Source organism: Triticum aestivum, chromosome 1A (assembly GCF_018294505.1).
Source record: "Triticum aestivum cultivar Chinese Spring chromosome 1A, IWGSC CS RefSeq v2.1, whole genome shotgun sequence".
Taxonomy (NCBI): domain Eukaryota; kingdom Viridiplantae; phylum Streptophyta; class Magnoliopsida; order Poales; family Poaceae; genus Triticum; species Triticum aestivum.
The window spans coordinates 462,766,552-462,778,680 of record NC_057794.1 but is presented as its reverse complement, the minus strand read 5'-3'; the positions used below and the strand labels follow the sequence as shown (position 1 = coordinate 462,778,680).

At 50.2% G+C, this 12,129-nt stretch overlaps 1 protein-coding gene across 1 annotated transcript; it reads right to left on the bottom strand.

Annotated features, from left to right (window-relative positions):
* Window positions 1-10,978: 10,978 nt before the first annotated feature.
* LOC123148100 (Bowman-Birk type proteinase inhibitor B6-like) lies at window positions 10,979-11,725 on the bottom strand. The gene is made up of 2 exons (XM_044567490.1): window positions 11,555-11,725; window positions 10,979-11,420 (listed from the first exon to the last, which is right to left on the bottom strand). The coding sequence occupies exons 1-2, from the start codon at window positions 11,628-11,630 to the stop codon at window positions 11,224-11,226; spliced, it is 273 nt and encodes a 90-aa protein (XP_044423425.1). The 5' UTR covers window positions 11,631-11,725; the 3' UTR covers window positions 10,979-11,223.
* Window positions 11,726-12,129: the final 404 nt, after the last annotated feature.

The following is a 12,129-nucleotide window of genomic DNA, read 5'->3' as shown; positions in this document are numbered from 1 at the left end:
AGCAAGGGCGACGGGGCTGGTGGTGGCGGCGGGCGGCACAGCGACGGGGGGAGAGGAGGGTGATGCGGGCTGGATTGGCTGGCGGGGGAACCCTAGAGGCGGCCAAATGGACCGCCTCGTCGGGCCGAGGCCCACCCGGGGGCAGGGCTGGGCCGCGAGGGGGGGAGGCCTAGAGGGCCCGCCCAGAGCGCGGCCTGCAATCTGCGGAGCCGGCGGCGGCCCAGGAGCGCTGGGCAAGCGGCCCACGGGGCGGCCCACCACAAGCGCGGCCCGGTAGGACCAGCCAGGGGAAACCAGTCGAGGGACGAGGGTTTCCCCCAGCGCCGCCGCAGAGGAGGGCGCCGGCCGGGCATGGCGGGGACAGCGGGGCCAGGCCGGAGAGGGCAGGATGCCGGGATGAGGGAGAACGGGAGCGCCGAAGGCTGTGATGAATGGGCGGAATGGAGACCGCCTGTAGACCACCGACGAGAGCGCCGTCGATGACGTCGCCGGGGCTTCGGCCGGAGCAGGGGAGAGAGCAGCGGAGGGCAGCGAGGGACCGGATGACCTCCAGGACGTGCGTGCGACGCCGCGGTCAGCCCGGCCGGCGACGACCCCGAGGGCGCGCCCCTGAGCCCAAGGTCGCGCCTTTCGCCAAGGCCGCCCGAGCCGAGCCCTCCGGCAGGCGGCGGCGCCGGCCGTCCCCGCGGGCCGCCGGACTCCCACCCTAGGAGTCGAGCCACCGGCAGGAACAGCCCGAGCAGCCCGAGCCGGAGCCTTGGGGGGAACACGGTCGCGGCAGACAACCAGACGCCCCACGGCGATGTCGTCGGCCTCGGCGAGATCGGCCCAGACCAGCCACGGCGAGGCGGCGGGGGGGGGGGGGAGGGAGGCGGTAGGGAGGCCGGGGAGGGCGTCGGCGGGCGGACGAGACCCGAGGGCGGGGAAGGGGGGCGAGCCAGCGGCGGCGCCGGCGGGTCGCCCAGCGAGTCGCCCGCACTCGGGGAGGCCATCCCGATCGTCAAACCCCTGCTTCTGTTTACATGCAAGGGATCAACTCGGCGGTGAAACTGAGTGTTATGATTAATTGCAATTAAGTACAGCTTACAAGAGGAGATGACGAGAATGGGGTGAGAGTACAACGGCATGCCTAGCATGCAGGACGTGTAGGCGCACGTAATGCGCATGCAATGCGTGTGTAGTTAGAGTAACTCCAATGGGCGACCCATTTCGTCCGTCCGCGTTCGTTTGGATCGGCGCGGACAAAAGTGGCGGCCCAATGCGTCGACCCAAACTTAAATCGTGTCCGCCCGGCGTCCGCGCCGACCCATTTCCGGTCCAAAATTGCGCCTGGAATGCGCCAGCGCGGACGCGCCGTGCGTCTCCTCGCCGTCCGCCGCGTCCCCACCTGACGGCTGTCCAACCGCTACGGTCAACATAATTTATGACGACCGCCCACCTTGGGCCCACGCGTCAGCGACGGCAGTCGTCCTTTTTTAAGCCGGGCGTGCGGCGGGGCCGTCCTCATCCATTACCACTCGCCCCCCGTCCTCATCTGGCCACCCCTGCCCGCACGCCGGCGACAACCCTAGCCACCGCCAGCATGGGTTTCTTCTCCAGCGTCGGCATCAGCCGCAAGGGCAAAGCCCCCGCCCGCCATTCCCCCTCCTTCCCCGCCCTCCCCGTGCCGGCGCGCGCTCCTCGGTAGAGGCAGCGCATCAGCGTGCCGATACACCAGGCCGAGTGGCACTGGCACCACCGCGTGCCTCTGCCGTACCCGGACGTGACGGTGCCACACGACTGGCATTTGGATCCGGAGAGGATCCCAGTGCCGGCGGCGCCGCGGACGGCCAGGGCCCATGCGGAGGAGGTGCGGCGCCGGCGGGCGTTGCTGAGCGAGGAGCAGCGCGCCAACCCGCGCTTTGCCGTCGACTCGCTCAATTGGGCTCGATGGTTCGCCATCGAGCACGAGGAGGCGAGGCGACGCGGCATCCACGGCGTCGACCACAGCCTGCCACCGCCCGCGCTCGTCGTCCGCGACGAGGATCAGGAGGCCGAGGCCGCCTACCAGGCGGCCATCAAGGAGAGCGAGGAGGAGGAGCGGTGGAGGGAGGCGGACGAGGCGGCTTTCGAGGCTGCCATGGCGGAGGCCATGGCCCTCTCCGCGGCGGGCGACTGCGTCGTGCCGCCGGTGGCCTCGCCGTCCCCGCCCAAAGCCGAGCTGGAGGAACCGGCCTACATCGAGCGCTACTCCTGGACCGGAGTAGACCGCGAGTGGGTCAGCGCTCCGCCGATCTGGCTCGGGGTGACGGAGAAGTAGGAGGCGGCCTACCTCGACCACTGGCGCCGCGTTCGGCTTGCCGAGGACCGTCGGGAGGGCCAGCGTCTGCAGATGCTCGAGCGCGAGGCCGAAGGGGAGGCGCGCCAGGCCCAGGCAGCGGCGGCGCATGCAGCAGCGGCAAAGCCCGACATCATCGCCGTCTGGAACACGGCGTTTCCCTGGGCCGGACCTGCGCCGATGTTGATCGACTTGACCGGTCCCCACGCAGACGCCGCAGCCGACGAGGACGCCTAGGGCAGCGCGTCATCTAGTTTTTAGTATTTTAATTATTGTAATGTGGAATTTCGCCGGCCTTCGTGGCCGGCTTTTATGTTTAATTAAACGCACGTATTTATTTTCAAAATGCTTGCAATACTATTTTTGGCGTGCCGATGAAATGGGTCGGGCTAGCGTTGGGCGCTCGTGCCGACCAAACACATCGCCAGACGTTTGTGTCCGCTGGACCGACCCAAACGAACAAAAAGCGACAAAAACGCCGTCCGTTTGGGTCGGCCCGTTGGAGTTGCTCTTAGACCTCCTACTGAATCGGTCGTAGAGAGTTATCCTGGAGACGTGCCATGCATGGGCATGGTCGAACAGACGGAACGCAAACGAGCGTGGTAGATATCCATCTCGTCCCGTCTAGTAATGTGTCTCCAGCATTGAACATGCGCAGACACCAGGGACGCGTCGTGGGCGGCGCCCTCGGATGGGGCACTGCTTCGATGGTGGAGCTAGTGATAGGTGACGTTCACTCTGGATCGGCGTCAATACGAAGTCGCCGCTCTACAGCGGCGGCCCCAGGCTGGAAGGCGCGCGGGCAAGGATGGGATGGATTTGGGCTGGTCAGAGTGCTCAAAAGCAGACGCGACCGTTGTCCGAACGCCATTAAGATCTTCCTAGTTTGTCTTCAGTTTGCGAAAGAAAATGAAACCGAACCGTTTTGCAGATTGATACAGGACTACAATACATCCGAACCATACAGTCTGAATGGTTGCCGGCAGTTTAGTGTGTCAGTATTGAAGATGCCCTAATCGGAGCAGCATTAAAGCTGAAAAAGGCCTCCAACCACACTAGCCTACCTTCTTTTCCGCCTCCGTCGATGGTGCCACATTCCGTCTTCGGCGTAATTCTAGCCAGCCCTCATCGGGAATGTAGTTGGCCTTTAATCAGCAAAATCGTTCACCAGAAAGAAAGAGATGCCCACGCAGGAGCTTCAGGACCTACCGTTTGCTTTCTTTGCAAACACCGACGCAAATTACCGCAAAACTTGTCCTTACCCAGCATGTGTGATTTAAAAACTATAAACGATAATAGTCGGCATGATCAGTTCTCATTAGACCTTTTTCAGTGCAAAAGTATTTAGATAAGATGCTAAATGCATTAAATATCTTAGCAACTCATCTCTTCAATGCATAGGTGTTTAACTTGTTGCTGCTAAGGAGGACGGGGTGTCGACCCGTTGGCTGGGCAGCTAGGGTTGCTGCCAGCCCACCCGAGTTCGAGCCCCGGCTCGGACGCGCGGTGCTCGCCGAGTTTCTCCTGTAAAAATGCCAACAAGGGTTAGCCCTTGAGTTGGTCTCATTAACTTGTTGTTGCTAAGCATACTTTATTTAATGAGTTAGCACCTAAAGACTTCCGTGCATTGGTCAAGTTGTTTTATTTAAGTGGTTTGCCTATGTTCTCGTGCTTGGCATTGGTTCATGGGTCACCAAAATGCTCTCTCTCCTTAGACTAGTCACAATGGGAGTAACTTAACTAGTAACATCACACATTTCAATATAAGATTGCTTATGTGGCAGCTAATTAATGAGAAGAGAGGGGTTTGTGATAACTTAGCTAGTTACTGTAACATCATACTCCCTCCTTACCGGTTTATAAGGCTCATATCTGAAATCTCACCAACCAAGGGAAATGTCTATTGGCTGGGATGAATTGAGCTGGTTTAGAAAGTGCCCAATAAGCTTTGGGCTTTTTCTTCGTGAAAACTGTGCGCGCCGCAATATTAATTCTCGGCCGTTCGACCCCCAACGCAATAACTCCAGCGCCCGCGTGCTCTATATGCTCCGCGCTAACGGCTGCATGCGCGCGCTCTCTCCCGCCTCCGCTCTGAACTTACTGCATGCGCGCGCTCTCTCCCGCTTGACCTCAAAACTAAACCGGCCCGTGCGCGCGGTCTCTCCCACCTCTCTCTCTCTCATCTGCATGGCGCATGCATAGGCCAGTTTCATTTTCATGGTTTGCATGCACGGCGCCAAACAACAAATGAAAGAAGCACCGCCAAAATCCTCTGGTGCCATTAGCTCAATTTTTGGTTTTTCAGCGTTGGGGCCGCGAACTCGAACACTGCCTCTCCCGCCATAGCAAATCGTACATGCACTGCAGTATAAAGTGGTGGGCAGCAAGCAAGTTTAGCCACACCATTCTTCTCGACCTGGGTGATCGTGAGCTGGTGCACGAGCTGCTCGACCTTGTCGAGGAGCGCTGAGAAGTTATCGACGAACGCCTCGACTTGGTCCAGAAGCGCCCCCACTTCATCATCAGCATCGTGCTGACCCTCGCCTCCGGCGGGAAGCTGGCTCTCTGCGTGTGCATCAAACACATCATCAGCGGCAGACTGTGCGGACTGCATCTCCGTTGACAGCTGCGTCAGCAGCGCCCATGGCTACGGCGCCGCCGGAGTTCTCCGTGCCCATCACCAATGGCTGGAGCTCCTTCTCGACGTCCGGAATCCAATCTGACATCGCTTTGCTGCTCTCGTTTCGTATGTGGATGAAAAGAGTAGAGGAGGGTGGGTGAAAGAACACGAGTGCTTCGAGTCGTTTTAAAGAAGTGGGTGGTGCATGCATGCATGCACGCAGCGAGGGAGAGGAAAGGAGTTGGCCATTTCTCTTCGTACGAGAACAGCAGCCAGCGAATTACGTAGGGATCGAAACGACCGCAGCGCTTCAACCGAGCGGACCACGAATTGAGCCTTATGTTATGGAAATCTGGCGATTTTGAAATGAGCCTTATAAACTGGTAAGGAGGGAGTATTTTTCAAGACATAATGAGTCTATAGCCTAATAAATGAACTCTTTCATGATACCACTCATATGTTACTACCCACTATGGAGGTAGTAACATAGACTGGTAACATCGGCAAGTTACTACTCTGAGCAGTCTTAGGCTAGTCATAGTGGGAGTAACTTAGCTAGTAACATAACACATCCCAAAACAAAATTGCTTATATGGCACCTAGTTAATGAGGAGAGAGGTGTTTGGAGTAACATATTATGTTACCATCACATAGCGCTTCCCAAAAATATTAAGTCTATAAACTAATAAATGCAACCATATATGATACTACTTCTATGACACTTTGCACTATGAAGGTACTAACATAGACTAGTGTCATATGCATGACACTAGTCTAAGTTACTCCCCACTATGACCAGCCTTAGAGCAAGTATAAGTAAGGTACAGTCAGCAGACTGTAAGAATTAAAATATTATATGTTGGCTGAGTATGATGAGAGAAGAGGAGAGAGAACAGAAGCGGGTTGTAGATTAAGAGCCGGCTGCAACACGTGCTCCAAAAAACAATACGAGATTGTAAGGTGTACCATCTATTAATGAAGTAGTATTACTTTGTATATAGCTACTATAATATTGGCTATTAGATTGACTGTAGATGATATGACAACTTTATATAGCTAATTTTAGTTATACTATTAACCGTGCTCTTATTAAATATTGTATCATTTCTAATTTTCGCTTATGTGACATGCTTAACCCCTATTCACCTTGAAACACTGAAAATGGCCTTAAGTCTGGTAGGTAGCCAGTATCCAATGTCGCATAGCCGCCCACAACTTCCACGCGGCTTTGATTTGCGTCCAGCAATGATGGTCCCAATACATGCATAATTTGTACGGCTCCACTGGACCTGAGTGCCCCGAACGCAATCACAGAATCACTAATCACTGGTCGACCATGCACATGGGGTAAAAGCACAATCCTAGATTGAAGTACTATAGATTGCATGGAAGTAAGAGAACAACAATCACATAAAGACAAACTACGTGCCGTGCCATATCCATAGTATCAAGAGCATGTCTAGCAGATCCCATATAACGTCAACCCGCAAAACGCATTTGCGGTGTGGAAAAACGGTTTTGCGGACCGGCGTGGGTGAGGGCAGAGCCAGACCTCGCAAACGGATCCGAAAAAAAGGATATTCGCAGTAGATGCTCTTTTACAGGTCGGCTACACGAGGTCTGTTCAGGCACCGCCTCTTGGATCCGCAAACTGAAAACCTTCAATTGAGCGAATTTGACGGCAATTCTGATAAATGAATTCAAATTTAAACAATAAAAAATAATTGACGCACAAATAAAATCATAGTTTTGTAGGACAAATGTAAAAGGACTTGCAAACGACCACGCCTGCCGCTCTTCACTCCGCACCACCTCCATTGAGGTCATCGTCGCCCCCGAACACCTTACTTACGGTGGAAGCGGCTCTGTTGAACGGCATCGTCGGGGAACATGTTGCTGGGGCGGGGGGAGTGGACGAAGGCGACGGCTGTTTCATTGGAACCTTCTTCCGCTTCACGCCCGAAACCTTGCTCGCCTTCTCCGCCGGCGGCCGGGCAGACCGCACAGCAGCGGCGGCGCCCGGGGTGCGTGCCTTTCCGGCAAGTCCAGCCGGATTGCCGCCCTGAACGATGACGTTGCCTTGCCGCTTGCGGGCAGGCGTGTTGGGGCCTTGGGCGATGGCGGGGGCGACATGGCCGGCACCGAGATCCGGCACGCGGGAGGTGGGGGGGGGGGGGGGGACTGCGCGTGCGCAACCTCCACGGTGACGGGGGACGGCTGGAAGGATTCCATAGAGGCGAAGAATGACGGGGAAGACAGACCGGAGCGCGCGGTGGCGGGGCAATGGCGGCCGAGGGGGGAGGGGGAGCGAGAACGGCCGCGCGGAAAGTTCCCTCCCGCCAAATCTCGCTGTGGATAGGAGGCGAACTCGGACCGGCCTCCTACCCCGTGAATTTAGAGGTTGAGGTCGAAATTTTGCCGCACCCCGCAAAATCTTTTACGGGTCGGTCGCGTTTGAGGGGTTTGGTCGGGCGAATTTTCCTTGCCGACATGTATTTTTTGGCGGTTATTTTGCAGGTCGCGGCTATATACAGGTTCTGCTAGAGATGCTCTGACTCCATTGCATAATGTAGTGTGTCCGTGTTTCTTGAGATCCAAGTTTGACCGTAATTTAATCAACGAGACCGATTGTGGCGGGAGCAAAAATTATATCACTTAATTCATATCGAAAATATGAATTCAATGCTATAATTTTTGCTCCCGCCGCAATCGATCTCGTTGGTTAAATTTACTGTCAAAATTGAATCTCGGAAAGTGCGGACACACTACATTATACTACATTATGGAGTGGAGTGAGTATAAAACAAATTAGTTCCTGCACTATAAGAAATTTGATTTTGTAAAAATAGATACAGCTCAGGTAAGACAATAAATAATATTATAATATATTTTATGGCATGCTCTGAACAATAAACTGGTCATGTTTTAATATAGTCCTACAATATTGTAGATGTATTTTCTACAGCTTAATCATGTACCACCTCAGATCGACTCAGAAGATCTACAACGGATACAGCTAATCCGGCTCCACAAAAGTTGGTGGACGCGCCCGGGCCCATCTGAGGATATTTGACTGGTCACCCCTCAAATGTCCCCTTCCACAACCGGCTATCTTATTAGCAAATCCCTAAATCCATGCAAGCACATGAATCGTAACCTATGTGTACATAAATCGCAGATATAGGGGCAGCGGGTTGAGGACTCCGGCTGTAGATGCTTTAAGGGCACTCTCAATGCTTGTGTGAGCAAGGTTTCATACATAAAAATTTGACGTGACATCCTGGTTATTTAATGAGGATAGAGCGAGCAATCGTATATTTATAGATCTTCACACCAAATTCAAGATATCTCATAACTTTTCTCTTTGGAAAGACATTAAATGAAGGTTTTTTAATACAAAACTAAGATATACTACCTGCATCTGGGTTTATTAGTCACCTTTGTATTCTGTGTTAAACTTTGAATTAAATTTGATTAGAACAAAATAAATGATCTTTAAAATTTATATTGATAGATTAATATTTGAAAGAAGTTTTCATTGATTTTTTGTATAAATTATATTTTGCTAGTTAAATTTGTGGTCAAATTTTGACACGAAGTGCAAAGGGGATTAATAAATCAGGACGGGGGTAGCAGTGCACCGAAACTCCTATATGGCTATATCTAAACATCTGTTTAATGGCATTAAATGTAGCTTAAGACATAGTGCACTAGGACTGCCCTAATGCAATAGTACCATTTTGGAAGTAACTTTCTAATCAATTTGATTAATTGCAAATTGAGTTGTTTAAACAATACTCCCTCCATACTAAAACATAGTGCATCTTAGATTTTTTCCCCTTCTACTGTACAATGTTTTCCTATGTTATAGTGCGTGCTCCTTGAGGCAATACGACTAGCCACAATGGGTATTAATATAGACTAGTAACTCACCTATGTTACTAGTCTATGTTACTATCTCTATAGTGGGGAGTAACGTATGTGTAATAACATGCAACACTTTATTTATTAGGCTATAGACTCATCTTGTCTTGATATGTGTGATGTTACTCATAATATTAGTAACTAGCTATGTTACCAGTTTCATCTTTTTCTTCATTTATTGTTTGCCACATCATCTATTTTATTTAGATATGTGCGATGTTACTACCTATATTACTTCCACTGTGGATAGTCTACATGAAGAAGAAATGACCCCTCTCAACTCCTCTTTGGTATGTGACTAGCAAGATGCTCGTGCATTGCACGGAATGCCAAGATGCATTTATTTTAGAAAAATTCTGTTGTGATTGACCCATGCAGGAGTAATCTCATGTGTAAAAACTAACGACATCTACAGATTTACATAACTCAGCACATACACCGCTAATGCAGATCCTCTCCGACTCTGACCTCCACAAGCACGTCGATGGCGTGGTTCGTGTCCCAACAGCTCGGACTGAGCGGAGTGGGGGAGACGAGAAAGAGGAGAGATACAGTGAGGAGTGGGGCGTGATGATGGTAGGTGGTCGGACTGAGCGGAGGCATGAGGATGGACGACGCCGACAACGGTCATCATGCCAGATTGTTTCAGAGGCTTCCTTTTTTAATTGATCATTAATGGGGTTGTGGGGGATAAGGGTGAACGAGAGAAGACCTTATATGCGAATATGGAGAGAGGTGCGGATATCTTTTTACAAAACTGTCGTAGTTTGATTTCTACTTATTAGATACAGATCAAACGGTCTATATTGCAGGATGACAGATACATCATCATCACCGACTTGATTTTTTATAAGAGAATTTAGACTAAAACCACTGTACATACTTTGGCAAGAAGGGAGTAGCAACTAGTAGAAGGAACTAGAACACCGGAGAATCATTCACTCCGCCGTCTGCACCATCCAATCGAAAACACACAACGATTGCCACTATTTTTTTTGTGCCAACCATCCATCATGGATTAGAAAATAACATCTCAGATTGAACACTAGCTGATTAACCATGACGTAGAAAGAAATATTTCAGATTAAACACTAGCTGATTAACCATGACGTTACAAGATCGTCCTAAAGAAATGTTCAATGCATAAAAAATAACTAATATCAGATAGTCTCTTGTACAAACACTAACAACGGTCCATAATAGTTGGGACCATCTTAAAATTTGCCCTTGAAGAAACAGATGCACTAATTTATCAACAAATTTTTTGATCTAATATCAAGAAGTCCTACCAAATTCTAAACATAAAAATAATGCATATTACAGATGTGACGAACATGGATACTAGATAGAGATAACTACTATGTCCTACTTGTTGTTGACACTCTCTGGCAGTCATCTTCGGGCCACTTCCCTGGGCGAAGGTTTAATACGTTGAACATCAAGGGTTGAGATCGACCTTGAAGAGGCATGAGCACGGTGACCTTGTCCTCCCTTCTATGGCAGCATCGTCGTGTTCATCGCAACTTTATGTATAGTACCCACATCATACTTCCAAGGTTTTCTAAGAAGAACATGTCTTGCATCCATATTAACAAGATTACACAATATGTTCACGCGATGACATCTACCCAAGGAAAGCGATTTATAGACACATCATCGATGTCCACACCCTACCTCTCAGCGTCGGATCTGTAGTGGATGGTCACCACCGACGTACCTCGTCAAGCTTCTTGTCACTGTTGTTGTCCATTGACGAGGATGCCCGTTCTTGGATGTATGAGAGTGAGAGCGGGGGAGCGACAGAGATGGTTCTCGCACCAGTTTAAGGGCGGTACACGTGAACAACTATGTTGTGTTTCTTCCGTATTTCCATTTGTGTAGACGAAAGTAGATCCAATGAAATTATCATTTCATATACATGTGCAGAATATGAAGATAGAGCCACATATAGCCTCAGCACTCTGAATGTTAATAACGGTTTAGCAGATATAGTGTTTGAATTCTGGCAAAGAAATGATAGAAGAGCAGGATGATACGAGTTATTTACTATGTATAAAAGCAAACCGATATTTAGACACTAGTTGCTTGCAAAATTTGTGTGACATGAACAAATGCTCTTTAAACGGAGGCACACAATTAATTTTATTCATGGAGGATAGAACGAGCACCTGATCGGCGGACAACAACATCTTAGTCTCGAAGAGGTAAATAGAAACAATAACAACGACGACGACCGACAATAGTACATGCATTCTCAGCGTGCATTGTGAGGCCACATGTACGCATAAACACGATGACAATGCTCTTCTTATATGAGCTTTTATTATAGGCGGAACAAGCCTTGTGGCCTGAGTTGAACCGGTTAGTTCTTTTTGCAACGTGGGCCGCATGTGCCATTGATGGTGGAGCGCATGTGGGCACACCGGAACATCTTGACACGGCCTGTCTGCACCACGCGGCATGTGGAGCAGCCCTTGGGGCATTGAGGATGCGCGTCGTCACATACATCAACCCCCGAGAATGACCTGCATTTGTCACAACACTTGGGAAAGTAGTTGGCTGCACGCAAGCATAGCATGGTATCATGTTAGTAATCACTTATAAGATATATAAGACATCAATGGAATTGCAAAAAGGCAATCAAACTTTTTTAAGGAAACAAATAGAATAAAGAAGCATGAACAACTACGAACCATTCACGTGTGTGAGGATTCCCATGACCAGGATGGCCTGGAGGACAAGGATCGCCACGAGCTTGGTGTTCTTCATGGTTGATTTTAAGGTTTTCGAGCAAATATCTCTCACTTATCTCTTTAGGTTGTGAGTGGAATACTATGTTGTAATCGTTGTTGTTGGCCAGAGTTAGTAGCACCTCTATTTATAGGCGCAGATTTTGCGCCTTACTTGCCAATCTACCATGTCAGCGTGCCATCAACTGGGTGAATGGGATGATAAAGTTCGACACACAACGTGCACCACTATACACATATTTTTCCACATGTTCAATGAACATGCAAATTGGCAATCATTAGACTTGTAGGCCAAATCCAGGCCTAGCTCATTGTTACGTCTTCATCTATAACCTTTCAAAAACATCTCCATCTATATTTTGTGAAGAACTCTGGGAACACGATCGTCAAATGTATCTTGCACATAGCTGATGCACCACCTCTCGCCTCCTTGAGTATAGGACAAAACTGGACCAAATGGATACATGTAAAGCTTAAGTGTGCTGCTGATTATAAGTTTTTTGAGATTCTTTAATGTC